Source organism: Rhynchophorus ferrugineus, unplaced genomic scaffold, assembly GCF_030347505.1.
Source record: "Rhynchophorus ferrugineus isolate W39M unplaced genomic scaffold, kcgeb_rfMv2 rfM6, whole genome shotgun sequence".
NCBI classification, from domain to species: domain Eukaryota; kingdom Metazoa; phylum Arthropoda; class Insecta; order Coleoptera; family Curculionidae; genus Rhynchophorus; species Rhynchophorus ferrugineus.
The window spans coordinates 26149538-26175395 of record NW_027472585.1 but is presented as its reverse complement, the minus strand read 5'-3'; the positions used below and the strand labels follow the sequence as shown (position 1 = coordinate 26175395).

Here is a 25858-nt window from a genome sequence, read left to right as displayed (position 1 = left end):
CAATGGATGTTGAAACTGTTCAAAATGGCATTTTCAGTAAATTCGTGTGGCATTATCCCTCCTTTTAGATCTTTCCCATTACGTGCAAATATTTAGAAATGGCCATCAACTGCTGAGCCATTTGAAAGTTTGAGATTGGTTTTCCTCCAATAAGTTGCCAGGCTCATTGTTTTCAAACTTATTTAACCCTCCACGCTGTCCTTCCGACAATAAAACCACCATTGTTAACCACCAAACTAAAACTGGCATTTTGGATATGACGGAATAGTATCACCATACATTTAAAAAAGTTTTTGATGAGCTTCGATACCAAAATTATTCAAATATAAAAACAAACAAGACGAATAAAAACCTTGAAAATATTATACATACACACATATATACTATTTACGTACATACCCCCCAGTTATACTAAATGAAAAACAATTATTTCATACCAAGAAATGTCAAAACCTACTAATTTAACAATTAGATTAGATTTTTTAACAATTATTTACATTGATACTTATATCCATATATCAAGAGCCATCTGTTTTAACACTACCTGAATGGTAAACTAGCAATATGGGTTTTATCTGTTTTCGAATAGATAAAATTCCTCAGTGTCATTTTTATCGCCACTCGGCAAGTTGCGTCTTCTTCTTTAAATAAATCAGTTTTTGCAGTAAACTAATTGTTTTTCTTTCTAAAGCCTTTCCCATTTTATGACATGTATAAACATTATTTAACCAGAGACTGAGTTAGGGCCGATGGGTCCTCCTAGTTATATACCTAGATTTAAGTAAGACAAATTGTAGGTTAGACGAAAACGACTAGTAACAATGTATTAATTAAGTAATAAAAAAAAATTCACGAATATTTGGATATGAAAAAGCTCTGTGTAAAGTGGGTGCCGCGTGAGCTCACTTTTGACCAAAAACAACGACGAGTTAATGATTCGGAGCAGTGTTTGAAGATTATCAAGCATAATAAACCCGATTTTGTGCGTCGATATGTGACAATGGATGAAACATGACTCTCCGAAACACTCCGAAGTTCAATCAACTGTCAATGGACTTCACACAATGAACTCGCTCCAAAGCGTGGGAAAACCCAACAGTCGGCTGGCAAGGTTATGACATCTGTATTTTGGAATGCGGATGGAATAATTTTCATTAGCTACCTTGAAAAAGGAAGGACCATCAACAGCGACTATTACATAGCGTTATTGGACCATTTAAAGGACTAAATCGCCAAAAAGCGACCGCATTTGAAGAAAAAGAAAGTGCTGCTTTACCAAGACAATGCACCGTGTCAAAAATCAATGAATTGGGCTTTAAATTGCTCCCTCGTCTACCGTATTTTCCATATCTGGCTGCCAGCGACTATTTCCTGTTCGCAGATCTCAAAAGGATGCTCGCTGGGAAGAAATTTTTGTCGAAGGAAGAGGTTATCGCCGAAAGTAAGGCCTATTTTGAAGCAAAGGCCAAATCGTACTGCAAAAATGGTATCGAAAAGTTGGAGGGTCGCTAAAATCAGTTGAAGGGAATTATGTTGAATAAAAAAAACTAATTTTGCCAAAAAGATTTGTTTTACTATGATAGGCCGGGGGCTTTTCAATTGAACTGTTAAAACTACGAAACATATCTGAATATAATGGTATAAATTTTAAATGATGTTAAAACCTTTGATTTTTTAAAAGGGAGATACGGTTCAAGCTCTATTTTGATACATATTATTATTAGTTATTGTGAAACATTTTAGTAAAGCTTGGTGACAACGCATGTCGCTTTATGAGTTTAGAGGTATGTAGGCTTGCATACGAATAATATGGTTAATGTAGCGGAAGGGAATAAAAATTTACAGGAACGTCGGCTATTGTGTCAGTCGCCATGATGTAGGGATGCGGAGCTACATTGTTTTTATTCTATGTCGGGTGTTGAATACATAGTAAAAATCCGGAAAGAGTTGTACTGAATTTAAATATTCCACGTAATATTCTCTAAGTTTACTTTTTGATTCACTTGATTCTTACCTAATTTAGTAAATTACAATAACTTTTAGTTGTTATATTATGTCATCATCCATCGATTGTTAGTGCTCAGAAAGACCTCTCAACCAATACGCTGCTCTATTTTTTAAACCGCTCTCTATGATTGTAATCGTTTTTGGGGCTAGTCATTACATCTTCACCTTCCATTCGAAAAATATGACCAGACCATTGTAATCTGCTTTTCTGGATTCGTTCTACAATAGTATTTTATCGCATTATCGGATCTTGATCGAATAATTTCATTAATAAGATCCCAGGGAGAAACCAATTCAGATTTGTTGTGTAAACATCACATTTGGAATAATTCACGCTTACAGATTTCTTCTTTTCACGAATACGCTTCAATAATTCACAAAATAAACGGTCTAAAGAACCAGATTTTAATCAATTGTAATATTACTGCTTTCCCACGCACATCATCTTAAAGAATCAACAGCTCCTGAAGCGTGATAGATTCAGGATGGTGTTGATTCAGGTGATGATGGGTAAAAAAATATTAATTTCATTAATTTTCGCGTTGATTAAGCCTGTATACAATTAATCTTACTTTTGGGCAATTTTGGGAGCTAAATATCTTCCAAAAAAATTATTAAATCTTTCAGGTACCTTAAAATACTACCGTTAGCTGTGCGAAAGTCTGAAAATGATGGAAATATTGGAAAGCAATTGAGTCATATTGCTTTCCAACGTAAACGAATGCACTAATAAAACTAATATTAAAATTAAATAAACTAATGCTTACTGACGCTATCTCTATTCCCTAATAGAAATTTTAAAATTTACACTATTCTTTATGGTATAAGTTGCATTGTAGATTAAAAAGACCTGAGAAATAATTCAGAAAAAAACGGCATATTGTGAACTATTGGATCGTCTATTTCGACTCTATATGGTTACTCTACATTTCAACTACATCGATTTAAAGATAGTATATAGGATCAGTAATCATTTCATTCAGCATTAATCTCACTATATTTTACTTATTTTCTTTCTACTAAATTTTTACCACGGGAGTATTGAAAATTTTATGAGAAATAAATATGTTGATTTATTATTAAATGTTTTTATATGTATTGTATTGTATGAATTGAAAATTCATGAAATTTTTGTTCTTTTTTGAACAATTCTGGCTAAAAGAATAAACTTTTATACGAATACTCGTTCAGTGTGGAAGCGACCATGATGATTAATGTTGCGGAAGGGTGTAAAAAGTCTCGGCAGGAACGTCGGCTTTAGTACCGATGGCCTGATGAAACCAGAGGGAGAGAGAAAGTTGAAAAATTCCTTTGTTTTACTATTCGCTGAAAAAAAATGCGCGTTTTATAAAACCGTTGAAAATATTACCATTTGTAGTCAAATAACTGACTGAATTTCTCTCTGATTGCTTAACCGAAAGTATTTTTAATGCAAATTCTCATGGGCAAATAGCCCGATTTTTTTTCTCGTTTCTAAATTTGTTATGGTTGTTCGAAAAATATAATAAGCATGAATCGGATTTTCAATATATCTGCAAAAATTGGATAAATACTACTTACGCATCATCGATTTAATTCCAGACAGAGCTGAAGGTAATACTCGAGGGTTACCTAAAACAGTACTGTACTGATTTAAGTACTTCTGCTATATCTGGCATATGCGTATAACATTCCGGCTAAAGCAGAAAATAATATATACTTTAAATTTAATGTTTTTTTATCGGAATAATTTGGCTATTTTTGATGGTAAAATGTTGTATTGATTAGTAAAAACATAACAGAAAAAAATTATTAACCACAACTATAACTATCCTCAACGATATTCAAAAAAAATATTTATGTCTTAACTGATGACATACCAATATAAAGGAAAAATAAATATGGTGGAAATAATCTTGTTAACTACTATATCTTACATAATACATCTTCCAATAATATACATAAATACTATTATTTTTACTACGAGAACTTACAGAAATAACTTTTAAGGTGACAATGCAAAATTAAAACTTAGCTGTAAAAACATTGCAAATAAAGGACCTCTCAAAGAATTACCAACGATTAAGAACTGATATAAAATTAAACAAGCAATAAGAGAGCTAAAATCCAGAGTGTCCGTTATGGAAAATAAAATGAAAGCTTAAAAGACCTCAGCAGCATGAACCACCTATTAGAAACGGTGACAATAATTGGACTAGGAGTGATAAAAAAAAGGCTGATTTACTCTCTAATCACGAAAAAATATAATTAAGCCTTTGTAATAAGCATGAAACTATAGAAGTGCATAGAGTGATAAACAGAATTAACATATTTTTAAATGCCAAAAGATATTGTTTGGTTACATTACTGGACATATATTTGCTCTTTGGTAAAGTGTATCAAACAGGTTGCAGGTTAAATTAAAGAGTTCTTCCTCATCCCACATTCTATTATTTTACCCTAAAATAAGACGATCCACAAGGATATGTACTAGGTCTGATATTATACCTCCTATATATAGCTGATTTTCCGACCACAAATATCACTATTTTGGCAACATATGCAGAGATTCAGCAGTTTTAGCCACACACAAATATCCAGTAACATCAAATAACCCGCAAAAACACCTCAATAAACTGTGATACACAACAACTGTGTATAAAAACGTAGGACATTAAAGCCAATGAAACATGAACCACCCATGTAACTCTTACGTTGTGTAGAAGAATATGCCTACCAGCGAATATTAACTAATGTCTACTCTCAGGACTGTGCTAAATATATTGACATGCATCTAGACCGATGCCTAGCTTGGATGTATATCAAACATATTAATTGATAGAGTGCAAATCCCATTTTTCAGTAATAACAAAGTATTTCTGTATGAATTAATACTTGGGTTTATTTGGTTATAATGAATCTATGAAGCTATGAAGTAGTACAATCCTACATTCTAGCAGCTGGCAAGTCTAATGTAGCCATCATTGAACAGTTTCAAAATAAAGTGATACGTTCACATTGTCAATGCTCCATATATGATACAATACTATATCCCTTTAGAACCTATAAATAGTGTATTAAGAAGTTCGAATAAATCTTATTTCAAACCAACGTGCTTGCTAATCAGCTAAAGGTCGCACCATAATAGTTAATTGTATAGATATACTGCATAGACTAAAATGTTTAAAGCCATAGGGTCAGATTTATAATAAGCTATTTGACATAAAAAAACACTCTTAATGTATATATGCATCATGTATATAATAGCCAAAATACTATTATAAATTACACCATATATACTATTTTACAACGTTCTTTTCCAAATAACTGATGGTAACACAGCTGGTTTGGTAAATTTGAGTGGAACCTAGTTGATAACGATAACAAATTAATAGATCAAAAAAAGAAGAAGAAAGTACACAAATTCCTGAATGGGCTATTTCCCCATCATGGAATGAATAGGAGCCTCCCTTATCTCTCTCAACATGTTGACTGCTTGTAGCAACTTGTTAGCCGCTAGAGGCTAACTAGACCTAATGTAACATACATAATGTAACTCTGAATAATAAGAAATTGACCTTTATTTTTACATTTATTATTTATTTGTCATTTTTCACTTAACTCAAGATAACTGATAACCAATAAAAATGTGATCATGTTGATCCTTTTAATGACACTTCAAAAACTTGTAAGCTACAATACAATACTGATGCCGAAATAATATAATATTATGCAGTGTGGTAAAAGGATGGATTATCTTAGCTAACAATACAGATTATTTGTAGAAACCCTTTGCTTTCATACAAACATACTAAACATAACGTACCAAGGATGGTATCCCAAGGAAATATAATATGTTGGCGGTTGAAACTTGTAAATTAATGTTTCAAAGCAAACTATTCGCTTGTTGTAGCCAGTTTACAATAGAACATAGAACATACAGAAAGGTCAATAAAGGTGAAGTTTTGGTGTAATTTATTGTTGTCCTTTGTTTGCCCTTTCTGCTATGGCATAAAGTTTGAAGTTAATGCGTTTATATTAGATGAATATTATTAGCATTAAAAATAAAAGTGAAACGATATATGAGTGAAATTTTAGAAAAACTTTAAAAGTTCTTATTGAGTTTTAATTGAATTATTGTTATATTTGAAGAAATACATAAAGATATAACAATCGGATATATATATTAACTTTTTTAACACTTTTTAAGATTTCATTCATGTATCAAATGGAAGCGGTCATAATTTACTACACACCACGAATTTATTTTAATACTAGCGACCCGCCCCGGCTTCACACGGGTGCAATGCTGATACTAAATTAAATACACTACAGAAAAAATATGAACGTTGTATATAAAAACATAGCGGCCCGCTCCGACTTTGCACGGGCATAAAATATATATGCCTATGTCACTCAATGAAAACATGCTTAAAATCGATCCAGTATTTTTGGTTCATTCATTACTGCCCTTGGCCTGCACGCATTAAATTTGGAGTAAAACAATTCCTCTTCCCCTATACTTACTATGAAGATTTCCTACTATCTTTGGAATATCTAAATTCATACAATTTTTATTACATTACACATTTTTAAACGCAAAGTTTAAATTTGTAATATCTCCGAAAATATTTGTTTAATTTACATGCTGTAAGGAACCATATTGATCTATATTAATTGCACACTGTATTTAAGGTACTTAATTCGATAAGGATTAATGCCGTATTGCTTAAAATAGCTTCGTAAATAAGCCATTTTCTCACGTAAAAAGTAAACAATAAAAATGGTTAATGTGGGTTATCCCTAAAAGATAAACATATACCATCGGGGACTTTTTTGTAGACCTTTTTATGGTGTACAATACTGTAGTACATTAATTTGATCTAACTCGAGGGTTAGGCAGCGTTTTTGCTAATTGCTAAATAAGCCTAAAAAAATAGGTTAATTTACGACATCACGTTAGGAACCTCTAAAATTAGCAATGTTGCCTTAGTATATTATGCATGTATTATACATATAAACCTTCCTCTTGAATCACTCTACCTATTGAAAAAAACCGCATCAAAATCCGTTGCGTAGTTTTAAAGATTTAGGCGCACATAGGGATATAGGGACAGAAAAGGCGACTTTGTTTTATAATATGTAGTGATTTCTTCAATAAAGCAACCGTTTTATAAAATTGTTATAATATACTCGTCTCCTATTTTTTTCGGGGCTCGATAAAAGATGACGAAGACATAAGTTCTTATATTCTTTCATGGTACTACATGAAAAAGTTACTTACGCATGCGGACATACTACAAATTGACACCAGAAATTATCAATATGATGCCTAAATAAAGGATAATAAGTAACTAATAATATATATACTGTGTAAAATATATAAATATATTTATAACAAATAATAGTAAGTAGAATATTAATAATAATAATAATTTCGTTTCGACTTAAAATTAGGTATTTATTTAGGAAGATCCTTGGCCCTTACTTAATCTCTAATAAAATAAAAATTAGTAGCTCTCAGTATTTTTAGCATTTACTTAACTTTATTATACAAAAACCCAAGATCACACGATTTAGGTTCCTTGAATCTGTATCCTAGCTCAGTATTGTTCAAGAGTTGCAGCACTTCAGTGTTTACATGGGACTGGAGTCTTTCCACATGTCTTGTTTCGAATCTCTTAATTTTCCTTATGACATTTGGAATCTGAAGGTCTTGCTGTAAGTAATTGTTGCTGTAGTAACTGGATGTATTTACAATCCTTCTGATGAGTTTAATTATTCATTCAATGTTCAGACATTAATATTATTCTCCCAAAAAATCCGTATTAGTATATTCCTTAGGTCCATATAGGTTTTATTATTTGGTTATACAGCAGCAACTTATTATGTACGGTTAATATAGATTTTGTTCTTTTCCTCTTGATATTCTCCTTCTAATGAAGTTTTGGGTTAAGAGTCAATCGAAAGTACTTAGCATTATTACTGTATGGGATAATAGCATTATTCATATTGATATATGAACCTGGTGGTTGGAGGAGAATTCAATATAACAGGTCAATTGAAAAGTCCCCGGCCTACCATAGTAAAACAAATTTTTTTGGCAAAATTAGTTTTTTTATTCAACATAATTCCCTTCAAGGGTGATACACTGAATCTAGCGACCCTCTAACTTTTCGATACCATTGTTGTAGTACGATTTGTCCTTTGCTTTAAAATAGGCCTCAGTTTCGGCGATCCCCCATTCAGTCGCCGAAAATTTCACCCCAGCGAGCATTCTTTTGAGATCCGCGAAGAGGAAATAGTCGCTGGGGCCAAATCTGGAGAATAAGGAAGCAATTCGAAGCCCAATTCATGGACTTTTGCCATCGTTTTCACTGACATGTTACACGGTGCATTGTCTTGGTGAAGCAGCAGTTTCGTTTTGTTCAAATGCGGCCGTTTTTCGGTGATTTCGTCCTTCAAACCGTCCAATATATAATAGTCGCTGTTCATGGTCCTTCCTTTTTCAGGTAGACAATGAATATTATTTCATGCGCATACTAAAATACAGACGCCATAAAGTTGCCAGCCGACTGTTGCGTTTTCCCATGCTTTGGAGCGGGTTCAAACACTGCACCGAATCATCAACTCGTCGTTGTTTTTGGTCAAAAGTGAGTTCGCGCGGCACCTACTTTACACAGCTTTCTTAAATCATACCCAAATATTCGTGAATAATATTATGTACACGTTCAGTTGATATGATTAGAGTGTCTGCTATTTCATTCAATTTCAATTTACGGTAATTCAAAAGTATTTTGTGGATTTTTAAAATGTTTTCGTCGGCAACAACCTCTTTCGGGCGTCAATTGCGTTTACCGTCTTCGGTGCTCATTTCGCCACGTCTAAACTTAGCATACCAATACTTGATGGTTGATTTTCCTGGGGCACTGTCCGGAAACTCGGCATCAGCCAAGTTTTTGCTTCAACTGTATTTTTCCCTTCAAAGAGCAATATTTTTATAAACACGCGAAATTCCTTTTTATCAATTTTTTTCACAATAACAAAAGTTGCTTCACTCAAAATGCTATATTTCACAAACTCATGATCCGACAGCTGTTAAATTTATACACGCATCCTTTGAGGGTTAGGGCTAACTAAAAAACATATGGATTTAATTCTAGTGGCGTCATCTATATGTCAGGCTGGGGAGTTTTCAATTGACCTGTTACACTCTCATTGATAGATGTTGTAGTGTTCAATATGCAATTATATTCTAATCGTCTGGTTTCCACTTATTTATGGTATTATTTGCGTATTGCTGTTTTCTTGTTGTTTCGTCGTTATTATCTTCAGTAACATTTTCTATTTATAGTGTGTCACATGTATAGAATACGTAAAGAATCCAAAACGCCGTCTTGCGTTATACTGGCAATTGTTGAGTAACATTCTTCTTTTGATTGTTCAAAATTCAAAACATTGATTTTTTCTATCTAAGATTTAAGCTTTTTTAACATGACTTCAAGAATTGAGGTTTTCAAATAATTTGGATGTCACTGGTGATAATGAAATTGATCAGTTTCAAAATTATAACAACTTCAGTAATTTTCCAAATATCCGGGACACGTTTTAATCGTAATGCTGTATTAAGCAGGTGACTTTTATGATTGCCTTTCTTGATAGATTTCTCAGCACTTAAGTCATGCTCTGGTACTTTCTTTGGATTAATGTCAGGTTTTTACAACTTTGTCCAACACAATATGTAGATATGTAAACATCTTATCATGTATCTTCAACACAATCTTCAGAATTAAAAAAGATGATGAATATTCTGAATTGAGAGAAATACGTACGGCACAACTTTGCATCTAAATTTGTGGAAATTAATATAATTAACTATATTCAAGTTAAAAATAAATTAGCCGAACTAATTAATAAATCAATTATAGAAATCTATATTAGCCTCTTAATAGTCACGGTTAGAGCGACGGATTTGATTAAAACATGGCATTTTATCCCTGATACATTTTATCCTCCTACAGAAGACTGGATCAAACTTTCTGTGTGCAGGTTTGGTGGCTTTTCTAAAGCAACTTTCTTGTTTTGTTGAAGGACATACGCTCGTGAACTCCCAAAGATTCATGTTACCAGACTTTTAGCCGAACGAAAAATAAATTATAGAAAGCTATATTAGCCTCTTAATAGTCACGGTTAGAGCGACGGATTTGATAAAGCCATGGCATTTTATCCCTGATACATTTTATCCGCCTACACAAGACTGGATCAAACTTTCTGAATGAAGGTTTGGTGGCTTTTCTAGAGCAACTTTTTTGTTTTTTTGGATACGCTCGTGAATTCCTAAAAATTCATGTTACCAGACTTTTTAATATCAACGCAGTTATCGATATTGATCTGTTTATAGTCACAATCGGGAATCTTGAATTAAACAAAATATCGATGTGCTTCGTCCGCTATTCCTACATATGTTTCATCTTGTCCGATACAATTTCTTTTCTCAACTAATTTGCACACATAATAGTCGATATAGTTTCAATATTTCAAAAACACAATCAAAATACCGTGATTAAATTGGAAAATTATAATAAAATTAATAATAGAATTATAGTAAATATATATTAAAATATATAAATTATAATAAATTAGTAATAGTAATAAAATTATAATAGAATACGATTTAAAACATTTTTTAAATGATTGGCATGTCTTGGGTTTGTCACCATCATCCTGAATTAAAATAAGAGACCAAGTTCTTCGGTGCACATACGTAAATTTGGGAAAGGATTATTTGAAAATTAAAAAAAAAACAATATATTCAAATTAGTATTCTAATATATTAAACCAGTTGGGCGTAAAGAAAAATTGTCTTCATTAAGATTACACAGCTCAACATTTAATGTACGTATTATTTCACCATCCGGCTTATTCACTAGGTTTAGGTCACCTTGATTTTTGAATATTCTTCAGCGGATTTTTCAGAGTTCGACGAATTCTTTAGTGGAAAGCAAGTTTTATTAACCGAAGAAATATTAGCTGCCGTAGAGCTTTTAGGAATTTTGAGTGAAGTCCTTTTAAAAACAATCGGATTTTTAATTTCCATTTATGAGAAGTTTGGTTCAGTATTCGTGAACCTATTGAAAATCCTTGAGTCTTGAGAAGGAAATACACATTAATATAAGATTACGGATTTATTAAACATTACCTTAGAAATGTAATATAAAAAATATGCAGTTATTTACACAAAGTCGATTAAAGAACGTGTTAAGCATCCTTTGCAAATTTAAACATGTAGTAACTTTTAAGACATTTATCAAGGGCCGTTTAACTACAAAGTCGTCGGTAGTGTCGAGTGTTGCAGTTAGAAATGGCGCTCGGGTCTGGTTTTATAACTTCACGCGATAATTAAACCTTGCAACGATGAGAATTTAATTAACCATTCAGGACTTCTATTGGTCTAATGAATGAACTTTGTAGTATGTTAACTAGTTGACAGTCTACCCAATTTCAATTCGCCCTTTTCACGTAATTCTTCAATTAAGATCATGCGTGAGCAACACAATGGAGAAGAAGACTTATTAAAAGTTCAGTAATTTTCACATATTAAGAAAGTTCTACTACTTGGATGTATACTATAAGGAATAATGTTTTATTATATAACTGCTTCATATTGAATTACTTAATAATTTATAGCTCCAATTATTATAATTAGTAATAGTTAGTAATTTTCTGAATCTATATTGCAAATGTATAAAAAATTATGCTTTACTTTCAAAACCGAGACCTTGCAAGAGGTTTTAAAATATTAAATGGATAAATGATTAATAAAGTACATTATTTATATCAAGAACCTTTAACACTTGGTGAAAATATTACAGTTAATTGTCGTAAAGTTTGTTGTATAATTAGTCATCAATGTCTTGTTTTAGAAAAAATATCCTTTAAAAATGTTATACCAACTACTAATTTATACTAAAACACTTATCAAACTGCAATTTTTTATATGATAATTATATCATGTATTTAAATTTACTTAAAGATACTACCCTCGCTATTTTAGTTCTCTATTTTCTCTTCTTCTATACTATTCAGTTGTTTGTATAGTTCAGTAATTGGCAGCAGTATATGAGTGAAAACTAATGGCATTGTTAAACATAAAAATATGAAATGACTAGCAGTATTTAATTCCCTTAATCAGTGAAATGTGTTAATTAGTCACAAATAATCTATTAGTATTTTAAAAATTAACTTGTTTTATGTGACATTATGTATTATATAGGTTTTGAAGTTTCAACTTTTGATATTTTTAACATTCACAATATTTCTATATATGATTGGCTACTTATACTGATAAGCGCTATGATTCGTCTAACAAAATTTTCATTTAACAATTTATACAATTAACTAAAGGATAATGATATCTGAAATATAACAATATAATATTTGAACATTTCATCTTGTTTTACAACATTAATTGGACATTGGATTCGATATCAGATTTGTGTACTTCCGATATGACACATTGGTTGATAAAATCACAAATTAAAATGATCGCTCGCACAGTGGATAGGCCAGTCATCCATCTTGACTATTAACTCAAATACTGATCGAAAAGGTATTATGGAGGTACATAGTTCGGTTTAAAACACAAGGGGCATGACTAAAATGCATGTACATATGTACAGAAGATGAACATAATAATATGAACACCTGACATATACACAATATTTGTTTATTAATAAAGTGTTGAGCCACTATTTGCTTTTAAAATAGCTGCAATTCTTCGCGGAATAGATTCTTAGATAGTTTCCATTAATTAGATTCGTATATAGTGTCTGAATAGTTTCCAACGCAATTTTGGTCCATTTTTATAACAAAACACCCGCCAATTAGTGTTGAAGATGGAAATCTACTTTTCACTCTCTGTTCTAGAACTTCCCATAGCAGTTCGATAATTATTTTGGAATATAGCAGTGTTGGCAGCAATATGTTAGTCATTGAAAGAAGTTAATCCTTTAGGATCTCCCGACGCGTAAGCTTCTTTTGGAGTCCTGCATACACAAATAGGTTGTAAGAAACAACATAAACGATAATTCATTATATCATATCACATTCTTCGAATCACCAAATATCCACATTTTATTATCATTGCACCACTTTCACAGCTTAGTGTTAGCTTTGTGGAACTCCCGCCCTACTCTTTTTGTCGAACCTGTATTAGCTTAGTGTTGAATTGTGTTCATTTTTTCCACAGTAATTTTATGTTGTCTGGTTGCAAAACTTTTTAATGTTCGTCGATATAAGTCAGTTAACTATGGGTTTCGCTTACTATTCTATTCGCCGATGATGTTTTACAATATTTTGTGTATGCCGTTATAACTCTGGATACTGCCACTCATGAAACGTCTTGAAAAGTCTGAGAGATCACACATTTAACTGACTGCTTATTTGAAGTGTAAGAAAATAGAGAACAGCATTGTTGGGGAATTACGTAAAGGCACCTGATTACTCATTCGCTAATAGAAGCGGGTGTCGTATCGGGACCGGGCGATGGGAATGCTGAGATGTACAGTTTTGGATATAAAGGCCGGCGCCTTGACTAGAAATGATATAGTTTCTAAGAGTTTCTCGAAGAGTATGTTGTTAACGTAACTGATAACCGAATGTTATTGTAAACGCCGTTGTAATACCTAGTATAGTATATTATCAAGATAGTGACCAATATAATATTTTGCTGAATATTCGTATTTAATTTATCAAGTAATAAAAGTATTTCTTACACAAGCGTAGCAGATTGCATTATTGAGCAATATATATATACACATAGCAATATATTATTTACACAAAAGCAGTACGGACAATATAGTACATCAAGATCTACTAAAATGCACCGTATACGTATTATTTTGTTTATCTCCGATATTTAATCTGCTTTTACCATATTGAAATGCCATACCAAATTATTCTATATAATAACATAAACTGGCTTGGTTAGCGCAGTAGCAAAGGGGACAAGACTGTCCTCCTGCTGCTGTTACAGTCTCGAGTTCAAATTATGGGCCATGGTCGTAAATTTATATTTATGATTGTTTAATATTTGGGATTGTCCCTAGACAAGAGTGCTAAATCAAGGAAAATGATCCCAGTTACACCAGTAACCAAGCTGGGTGAGACCGGATTTCTCCTGGATTGAATATTCGCCAGTCAGTAGGCTTAATGCTGAGGACCGGGGTTCACGTTAAACAGTAGGTCCAGTCCAGATAAACCCCAAACTATAGCACCAACTGAATTCAATTGGTTAGTAAGTAAATAATAAATTAATTACAGACACAAGGGGTTGATTCATACTTGCAGTGAGATATTTTTGAATAATATTTTTACAGTACAAACCCTTTATTAAAAAAATAGAATAATGTGTTTACTAAATGTGTCAGTTCTTAATTTCAATCAAAAGAGTTACGATAAGACGAATATTTTAATTGTTGATACTACCAGGTAGTTGAATTTACAAATAATCAATCGGTGGGGAAGATGATAACCCTTTATTATTTAATTTTTATCCTGTAAGAAAATTTTCAGCCTAGAAATTCTACCTCCTCTTGTGATAAATGAAATTCTTGAATAACATCACCCAATCTTTTTATTCGCGATCAGAATGATGTGATATTATATGTGCATTTATATAATTTGAATTTGTTAAAACATCGTCATCATCATCTATCCATAGCCGATACTTGGAAGGAGTGTCTACTTTTCAACCAATACGTGGCTCTTGGTGCCGCAGGACTTCGAACATCCTTCACTAAATCTTTCCACAGCTGGTGGTCGGCCACAGCTATTCTGTCGTCGGACAATATTAGTCTCAGTCTCTTTTTCAGACAGCTTTCTCTGATTTTATCTATAGATACTGCATATTTTCTTTTATTTTTTTACGTGAACTAAAAATTAATGATACCGGATAATTTATTTTCACTTTACAAAATATCGCATTACTTTCACTGCATCTCTTTTCGATAATTGATTTTGTTGTAGGCCGGAAAATTTATAGAACGGATGCGTATCCAAACAGAAACAAAAAAAAATCAAACAACAGATTCGTTGCCGAACAATATATTTGAAATACATATAAAAATATTATAATGAAGAATTAGAGTTTGGTATATTACTATTATAAACTACACGTTGTTAGGTAATAATTTTTCTCACATAACACAGAGTATTTTAATTTCAGATTATTTTTAGGACTTAAATTTGATGTAATGAATGTGGATAGTTTTCAGCATCCATATAAAATTACTTAAACTTGATGACAATTATATTTACAACGATCGAGTCAAAAGCGCCATTTAAAATAAATTTCTTTCAAGTGTACGATTTTACAAGCCTGCATAGCGTTCCTCCTGTAATATTATTGTATTATTGTATTATCAAATATTGAATATTCAATCGGAGGTATATTTATAATTGCTGCACTAATTTAAATATTTATCAGAGAATAGAGAGGCGTAGAATGCGATCTCCCATGGCTGAAGTTGTAACCAAATTTTGTTCATCTAAACCACTTCAGGACTAGCTGAGCGGGTTTGTTTACCACAGGGAGCATTTGAAAAGTAGAATTTTAATAAAATAAAATATGTTATTTAAATGCTAGTTAACACTTGTATAAAGCATTTGCAAATACATAAAAAACACAACATAAAAAATCAACAATTAATCTGACAATTGGTAACTGATTTTCTAATTGCACATTATTCAAAATGCACTTAAAAATAAAATACTTGAATTTACTGAATATAATAACTACATTTTGTAATTTTGATTACGGAGCCTCTTTTTCTGTTTTGTATATTTTTAGGTACTTAGTTGCACATTCTATTATTGTGTTATTATTATATTATGTTTATCAACCAGAAAAAGTAACACCTATATAACGAAAATAATATTCTGATTATGTTGCCATTATTAAAGATGTTGTACATAATTAACCGTTTTTAAAAAAATCACCGTTTAACAACAATCTTATTGAATGAAAACTAAAAGGAAAACAACACTCTTATTATGCTTTCGCTTTTAAACAAGTAATATTTACCTTAAATGCTACAAAATAACGTCATAATAATACATTTTATTAAAATTATGCAGAAAAATACATATAAACAAAATTTCAAATCTAGAACAAGAAAACAAATCTGTCATATTTTTACCTTCGGCACCCTATGTCACACAGTCACAGCATCGTTATGTGTATACCCACTTAAGTCCCATTCTATATTTCTATGTTTTCTGATAACGCCTCCTGTTGGTAACAATCCTAATGAACTTTGTCCCATGCCCAATGTATCATACAATTGTTACACAATAAATAATGAATCATATTGAAAGGACTTGTAGTGGTACTGGACGGAAATATAATTATAGTAGTGTTAATGTTATATTGTACTACTTACATCATTAATAAACATAATTCTCATATGACTACACCAAACATACTTGGCAGTACGTTAGCATGAGATTGTTAAATAGACATCTGAAATACTTAGGTTATAATATATAGTACATAAATATAGTCATATAATTAATACTATTGAAGAAGTAGAATTAGGAACTAAGTTGATAATACAAAAAATAATAAATAATACTCCAATATAATATATCAAAGGATTTGAAAGTTTTAAAATACAAATATCTGTTTAACAAAAATAGCTTTTATCATATTTTTTCGTGTTTAGCTTGTATTTTAAAACAAATATTTGTTTCAGAGGGTCGAACATTAGAATTACATTCGCCTGACGCCGTTCATAGTTGTGTGTTGAGAGCTGCTGATCCTGCCGAAGCTGCAGCGTGGTTTAATACTCTACACTCAGCTTTAGCGATATTGACGACGTCAGCGTTACACGACGCCTCTAGGGCTATTCCAGATTTACGTCACATTGGTTGGTTGCTAAGAAAACCAAGAAGTGAGGTAAGTTAAAAGAAATAAAATATTTAAAAAAAATTGACCCGACTTCAAAGAATAAATAAGGAACTTACTAAAAAGTAAAATATAATCATACCTAGATTTTTAACACAAAAAAAATAAACAAAAATTTTGTTTAACCTATCTACTATACGTATTTTATATTCTAACATATATGCACACAATTTAGCTTAATATCTACCTAAAAGTATTTATCTATTTACCATATTATTTTAATTACTACCAACTAAACAGTTTGATAACCGAACATTTACTAAAAGCTCCTCAAAAAGCCTTGAAAGGTATAGCGGTCCGGTGACTGCTTTCATCATCAAGTTACCTAAGTAACTTCAAAATATACAATTAGTTGTGTATACGCCTCCATAATATTTAAAAAAATATCCTCTAACTCGTGACCATTGAGAAGTTGTGTCTTCCATCACATCAGCTCAGCAATAACATTATACATGAACATCTGATTATTTTTGATAAAATATATGTGAAAACATTGTGCGTGCCTTTGACATTTGAGAATCCTGACTTGGTTCCAATGGCACCACCTCGGATGTGAATAACACAATTGACGGAGAAATCGGTGAACATACATAGAACATAGAACCTCCTCCTTTTTCGTCGGTTAAATATATTATAGATAGTGTTTAAGTACCTAATATAAAAATAAATATTTTGTTAGATTAATTAGTTGACTGTAAATTTGGTTTGAATATTAGAGTCTATAAACTGAATACCAATTACGATGGGTGAATAAGTTTCCATTATTTTTAAAAAGTCGTCGTTATGAGTAGTTATATTCTATTTGGTCTAATAGTATATACTTACACTTTGATGTTATATTCGAGATACCAATTCCACTAGTTGACTTTTCGGTAATTTTTTCATTTTAGATGAATTTCTTAATTAAATATTTGAACGTCTCTAAAAATAATATATGTCAAAAATATAGAAACTCCAAAATATTTCAGTATCTTAGTACTGTAATAGGCGTATTTTACATTATCGAAATGTTTACGTTAGCGAACATGTTTTAAGTAATTTATATAATAAACGTATTATTAAAATGAATGATTAATACATATACAAACTAATATCTGCAATTTTAATCTGTCTTGTTCGGAGTAATGTGGAGTTGGAGTTAACATTGTGTTCTAATACCTCCGCCTGTTATTTACAAAGAATTCAAATATATGCGTATGATACATCATTTATTTAAGCCCAAACTAAAGCTTGGTTAAAAACGTGTATAAATTGCGCATTAGATACTGCATTTCTAACTTCGTTGGGAAAGTCCTCATCGTCCTCACTGTCTACATCTTACTATATGTTGCTACAATATTACACCTATACTTAAAACACATATTCTTCATTGGTGCAAACAGGCGTGTTTCAATATTTTTCAATAGTTTCTTAGTTAGTAGTGCATCAAACCCTCAGAGAGGTTTTCATTATTCTCCGACAAAGAAAATGAAAGTAGAAACTTTCGGTAGTATAGTTTAGTAAGTTCTTTTATGTTCTCATTCATTGATTGAAGTTATTATTTTTATACTAAGTAGTTTTAAGTACTTTTATCTCTCTCATCAATACAAAGTCCAAAATACAGCTGATAAGCTGTTTTAATAAGATCTGTTATCGCATTTCAACAAATGTAACAAAAACTATCTATTTAAAAAAAAATTATTTTAGAACAATTTTCAAATTTCAATTTTATATTTATAGGCTCTGCTTATGAAAAAAAAGTACTTCAAAAAGTCTAGAGAATATGAACTTTAGCAAAACTTACCAAAATATTTTAACGTAAACAATTAAAAGACTAGCTCTCAAATAACTGTTGTAAAGTTACAGCGAATACTGGTCATTCGCGTATGTAGTACGATAAAAATCACATCGACATTCTAATTCTTTCTCATACAACTCCCCAAAACCTATTTTCTATGTATATACTCTGTTTATGATGTTGAAGTATAAATTGAGAAAACTTGAATTTTTGAAATAAAAAGATCATATCGTTAAATCTACATGTGATGGAAAAAATCGGTCAACGGGAATAGATCAGTTAGTGCTTTTTAAAAAATACATTTACTAATAAAACATGAAATTAATCGGAAGTAATACCAATAAAATTTACTGAAAAATGATATCAAACTTTAAAATTATCTCTAGTATAATAATGACATGCTGTATCCAGCACCTTATCAATTAGTAACAGTCCTTAAGAAATAATAATTATTCTTTTTCTTTTTCAGACGTCAAATTAAATCGAAAACTGATTTCGAAAATCTAAATAACTTTTAAGCGAAGAAAACTAACGATTCTTGTTATCCTCGAATTTTGTTAATATGTGTTGAGATGAAATTTTTACATACATCGAGTTGTCCTTTTACAGCTGTATATACCTTCCGATTAAACGGATACATTAATTTGTTTTCTCTTCAAAAAATGTAAAATATAACTTCATGTGACCGTACTATTCTTAACAGTTTTTTATCCATGCTCTGTAATAATTCCAACACTACGAGAATAATCAAAAGTAACACAAAGTATTTTATAACAGTGCTTAAAATTAAATAACCTTGTCCAATAATGTTTTACTTATTAATAATACTAACTTTTCCTTTTAACATCGTTTCAGATGTAAGATTTAAGGATTTGTCTTCCGATTCAAAATTGCCTGCCGGCATATTGCAACACAACGTTGCCAGATTTTGATTTTAATAATTATGAGTCCGTGGCTGATTTACATACAACAGAAACGACGACCAGAGCCTAAAATATTTGTTTAAGTATATTTTTTCAATTTATTTATTTATAGTCGCGTTACTGAAAGATTTGAAACACTTTCTTAGTTTTAACGAAAACAATCCTTTATTTTACTTTTAAAATTTTCTTCTTTGTTCTTTAGAAATCTCTAGCCCCAGTGAGATTCGACCCTAGGACGTTATTGTAGAAAAGCTAAACTCCCGCACGGCTACCAGTAGATTTTGTTTAAATATTTTGTCTCACCGAACTGACTGGTATTCCCTGTTGATTAATTTGGGAGTTTTTCGTTTCATTGGAATATATTTATTTGTAGCGCATATTAGCCAAAAATATTAGACCCAAAATTTGTTAACAATTTTTAACCGTGCCAAATTTCAAGCCCCCCGGTGCTCCAGTTTTCCTCAAAAAGGGATACAAAATACTAATAGATAATATATATCAAAATAGTTAGATACTAATTGTCATCACAAGTCTTAGAACAGTCATAATCAACAGGGATATTAAATTAAATGAGCGCGGATATTTTGCTTTTCCTACCATTATTGGCTTTATTTGGTGTGAACCAATAGCATTAGTGCAAGCTCGAAATGTTATTCGTTTCCATCCCGAGTAGATCTTTCATATGATCCAGTATATGATTTTTCTGGTAACATTTTCTTAGAAATACTAATTTCAACGCCGTTGTAAATGTGTTATTTTCCTTAATTCTACCTCATTAATAGTTTTCATCATTATTTGTGTTTACATTAACGTTATGTTTTGATCAGTCTTTACTTTATTGGGCGTCTGTTGTATTACATTTTAAGCAAAATTACTATTAAAATACATCCGTTGATAGTGTCTTATTATGATACCTTTGTTTGACCACTTTAATAAGAAACACATGGAATGTGATAACAGATACGGTACACTAGCATACACGAAAGGCAGATCGCAAATTGTAGAGCAGTGAAATAGTAGTTCAGTAAATAATCATGCTAATTTAGTAATAGATCAATTGAAAAGTCCCCGGCCTACCATAATAAAATATATTTTTGTGGCAAAATTAGTTTTTTTTATTCAACAGGATTACCTTCAAGGGTGATACACTGATTATAGCATCGCTCCAACTTTTCTATTCCATTTTTGTAGTATGATTTGTCCTTTGCTTCAAAATAGGCCTCAGTTTCGACGATCACCTCTTCATTCGACGAAAATTTCTTCCCAGCGAGCATTCTTTTGAGATCTGAGAACAGTAAATAGACGCTGGGGACCAGATCTGGAATACGGTGGTTGAGGAAGCAACTCGAAGCCCAATTCATAGATTTTTGCCATCGTTTTCACTGTGTATGACACAGTGACACGGTGTATTGTCTTGGTGAAGTGGCACTTTCTTTTTCTTCAAATGTGGCCATTTTTCGGCGATTTTGTCCTTCAAACGGTCCAATAACACTATGTAATAGTCACTGTTGGTAATCCTTCCTTTTTCAAGGTAGTATATGAAAATTATTCCATACGCATCCCAAAATACAGACGTCATAACCTTACCAGCCGACTGTTGCGTTTTCCCACGATTTGGAGCGTGTTGATCGTGTGTAGTCCACTCGAATGATATGATGTACATTCAGTTGATATCTTTAGAGACCCTGATATTTCATTCAATTTCAATTTACGGTCATTCAAAATCATTTTGTGGATTTTTTAAAATGTTTTCGTCGGTAACAACCCGTTTTGTGCGTCCACTGCGTTCACCGTCTTCGTCGCTCATTTCACCACGTCTAAACTTACCAAGCATACCAATCCTTGATGGTTGATTTTCCTGGGGCAGTGTCCAGAAACTCGGCATCAAGCCAAGTTTGTGCTTCAACTGTATTTTTCCGTTTAAAAAGCAATATTTTATAAACACGCAAAATTCCTGTTTATCCATTTTTTTCACACTAACAGAAGTTGTTTCACTCAAAATGCTGTAATTCACAAACAAATGACCCGACAGCTATCAAATTTATATATGCATCTCTTGAGGATTAGGGATAACTAGAAAACAAATGGATTTAATTCTAGTAGCGCCAGGTCAGTATATGTCAGGTTAAAGATTTTTCAATTGACATGTTATAAAAGCTTTGAGGGGATGTAGTTGGAGCTTTGAAACCGATATTTTGCTTTTCGAATATTTAATTATATAACATATTAAACAGATTTTTTAATAACTAACTAAAATATTATAAATATTTTGCCGGACGCCTAACTTCTTATACATATCTAGAATATGTCATTTAGATGGTAAATACTAATCTAATTTCCTTACTAAATTAACCTTACATTTGAAAAGTAAAATATCCAACCTTACCTCTAGGTATAGCAAGGGTATTGAACAGTTAAGACAAAAGATGTTTCATAAAGGTAAGGAATACTTTTAATATAAAATTATGCTAATGCTCATACATTAAAAACTGTACGCTATACTGAATAAACTTACTGTGCTAAACGTTTAGCAGAAGTTTAACGAAATAATAATTTCTCTCAACGTTGATATATCAAGATGTTCACCCTCTCATTTCAAGAAGTTTCGAACTAATATTGGAATAAGAAGTTTTTTTAATAATTATTGAAGATAAATCTGACTAACTTTAACATGGATATTTAAGCATATTATATTTCTTATTATATAATATCATATTATATAATTATATTTCTATACCAGTTTTATCGAACATTTCAATTTAGTTATCAATATGATATTTAAGTTTAATATATCAACAAAAAGTATTGAAAACATTTTTTATCGCAGTTCTAAAAACGGAAAATAAAACTCCAAAGAATAAATAAATAATTATATCCCATCAGAGGTTATACTGTCGGATCTGTGAATATTCCATTCGAACTAGAATAAATAAAAAACATTGTGGTTATTGTAATACTTTTTGATACAAGATTGTTAATATTGTTTTCGGTTCGTAAATAAATAATGTTCAAGGTTTCCAACTGAATAATAAATGTGAAAATGTTTTATCTTAAATGTTTAAATATTTTATTATTTAGACGTACCCGCAGTATATGATGGGATACAAAATATTAGGGGGGATTTTATCTTAGTAATAAAAGAAGATAGTGTGTCTACAATGTTGACTATTTAAACACCCTTTGGCAGTGTTCAAGTTCAAGAAGTAAAATAAAACATGGGACCTTTTCTAGATCCCTTCAACTTCAATCCCTAAAAAATACATAATTAGAAAAATTGAGGAAAAAATATATTTTTTTACTTAACTTTATCTCAAAATTAGTTAGTCCAAATATTTATTCTACTCAAAATTTCAATAATTATAAATATAATATAACGCATGGAATATTCAAAACGTATTAGCATTATCTACATATTAAGCGGTGAATAGCTGATGAAACAAGGGATATTAAAATATTTATATCAGCACGTACATTTTCAACTCCTTAAAATGCTTCTCTAAGTATATAATACGAACCCTTTTAAAATAAAAAGCAAGCTCATTGTATTTTATACCCTTTATTTTGCTGAATTATTCACAACAGCAAGCATATTAAACATTTTTGTTGGTCTCATTCTCCCTTATTTAGATAAGGCTCAATTTTGTTTAATATTACTTGATACGTTTTATGTTAACTTTTATATTGGATTTATTGTTAATAGAATATACATATTGGCCGGTAAGAATAATTATCCACCTCAAGTTATTAATTAGGCAAATAATCCACATAGGAAAATTAAATTAAATTAACAATCTCATCCCATTCACATCAAATTTCTTAGAGGATGAACTTAATCACTTCATATAATAATAATGCTTGAATAAGATATACTCAGTATAAAAAGGAACATGGATAAATATAAGACCAAAAATGTTTCGCCTAGCCCTATTTCTTCAGGAAGCAACACACCGCATTCGTAACTCAGCGTGGAGAAACCAGGAGGGCAGGAGGTTAGCTCAAAAGCTGGCCTCCTACAACCGGGCGGTTCACCCAGCAGTTCTTTCAATCCCAACAATTCCTTCCAAATATAGCCGCCTCTTTCCCGTCTAGCTTTCAGCAGTTGTTTACTGGTCGAAATGGCTGCTTCCAAAGTGCTATAAATCATATCGTGGAACGCCAACAGCTTATGTCATAAAAATGTGGAGCTGCCACTCGTTCTTTCATCTTCAGGCATCGATATAGCTCTTATCCAGGAGACTTTCCTAGAACCCTCTCATCGTTTTTCCCTTCTAAACTACACGGTTTACATGAATAACCGTGTCCAAACTCGCGGTGGCGGAACTGCTATCCTAGTCAAAAATGGAATCAAACACAACCTTCTGTCTTCAATCGTATCGTCACCAATTATCGAATCCACCTTTATCCAGGTGGAAACTCAGGATCGTCCAATCATGATCACCTCCCTGTACAAGAAATGCTCCATGCATGACTCTGCCTTCAAAACGCTCTTCGACGGCCCAACCTCAAAAATAATCGGTGGAAACTTCAACACTCACCATCCCATGTGGGATTACGAGCGCCCAAATCGAGCAGACATCGATATAGCAGCACCGAGCGCAAACTCAGGGCTTGGTCTCGCCCTGCCGAATGAGCCTACCCATCACCCCGCTATTGGACAACGGGACACTCCACTTATTCTGGATTTTTTCATTCTCCAGAACATCAATCGTACTTTTGATGTACAAGTTCACGACGAGTTACATTCAGATCATGGTCCGATTATATTAACTCTCGGGGATTGTTGTGCAATCGAAATTCCTCGCTTCAAAGCTAGAAAGAAAACAGACTAGAAGAGATATCAGCAAATTCTTTTGGAATCCGGTCCAATCCCGAAGATTGATCGAACTGACCAACTCGAGCGTGCCATGTCGAAGCTAGCTCGAGACATCCAGTTCGCCTATCAAAATTCATCATTCGAAATTCCATCTTATTCAAACTCTCAAAGTGAGCCAGTTCCTGAATGCATCAAGTCACAGATCCGACTCAAAAATCGTCTCTATCGTAGAGCTCGTGTCACCCTCAACTCGGCAGACAAAAGGGAGACCAATAGAGTAAAACGAGAAATGAAGGAAACCATTAAAGCCTGGCGATCCGAGAAATGGAACTCATTTCTAGCGGACCAACGGCTGGATGGCCCCGCAACTTTCTGGCGACTCTCTAAAAGCCTCGTTGGGAAGGCGCAAGACATTATACCCCCCTTAAGTCATCGAAGACAGGAACTTTTGCAGTCACGAAAAGGTCGAGCTCCTCGCTAAAACCTATGAGGCCCAAATAGAACATCTCCCTCCTACTACAAATATAAACGCTGCTGAGAACGATGAAATTATTAGGAATGTCAACTCCGTTCGTTCTCAAGTACCACCGAGTTATCGTTTAAACTATCTAAATACTCTTAAAATATTCACGCAAATGATCAGCAAGATTCGGAACAAGAAGGCCCCGGGTTTCGATAATATTTCGATAGTCTAACTCAAAAATCTTCCCTACAAGCAGTTCGCCGAACTAAGTAATATCATCAACGCCATTCTGAGGCTGCAACAGTTTCCATCCACATGGAAATATATATTCATCGCATTTATCCCGAAAAAAGAAGCTAAGTCATCATCGTCTACTAAGTTCCATTTCCAAGCTTGCTGTAAGAGCAATTCTTTATGCTCTTAATAATTTTACGAAGACAAACAATATCATTCCAGATGAGCAATTCGGGTTCCGCGCCAGACACTCAGCCGTTCATCAGGTTCATCGGTTGGCCGCAAAAATCAACTGTGCTTTTAACTGACGTGAAAGACTTGGAGCGGTCTTCTTGGACCTAACCAAAGCCTTTGACAAGGTTTGGCACAAAAGCTTAGTGGCCAAATGCATCCGACGCAGGAGTTCCACAAGGCTCCCCCCTGGCAATCGCTTTAATTACTATTTTTTTTCAAATATCCCTAGGAGACCACAAGTTGAGGCAGCTTTTTACGCAGACGAAACTGCCTGCTTTGCTTCTTCAAGAATAACACCGCACATCCGAAGCAGACCTCAAAAAAACTCCAGTCCAGTAGTTACATTTCTGGAGGTTGCAGGTCAACCCACTAAAACCCAGGCCATCTTCTTCCACAAAAAGCGTTTTGTACCGAGCATTTCGCGTCTTAAAATCGAGAACGCCGAAATCCCATTGTCAGAAGA

The 25858-nt window shown here is 32.4% G+C and overlaps 1 protein-coding gene across 1 annotated transcript in view; it reads left to right on the top strand.

The window, feature by feature from the left end:
- The window catches only part of LOC143197865 (beta-1-syntrophin), a 335664-nt gene that overhangs the window by 298860 nt on the left and 10946 nt on the right, over window positions 1-25858 (top strand). The window contains exon 3 of the mRNA XM_076406627.1: window positions 16740-16942. Within this exon, the coding sequence (XP_076262742.1) occupies window positions 16740-16942 (203 nt within the window). The remainder of the gene's footprint in view (window positions 1-16739; window positions 16943-25858) is intronic.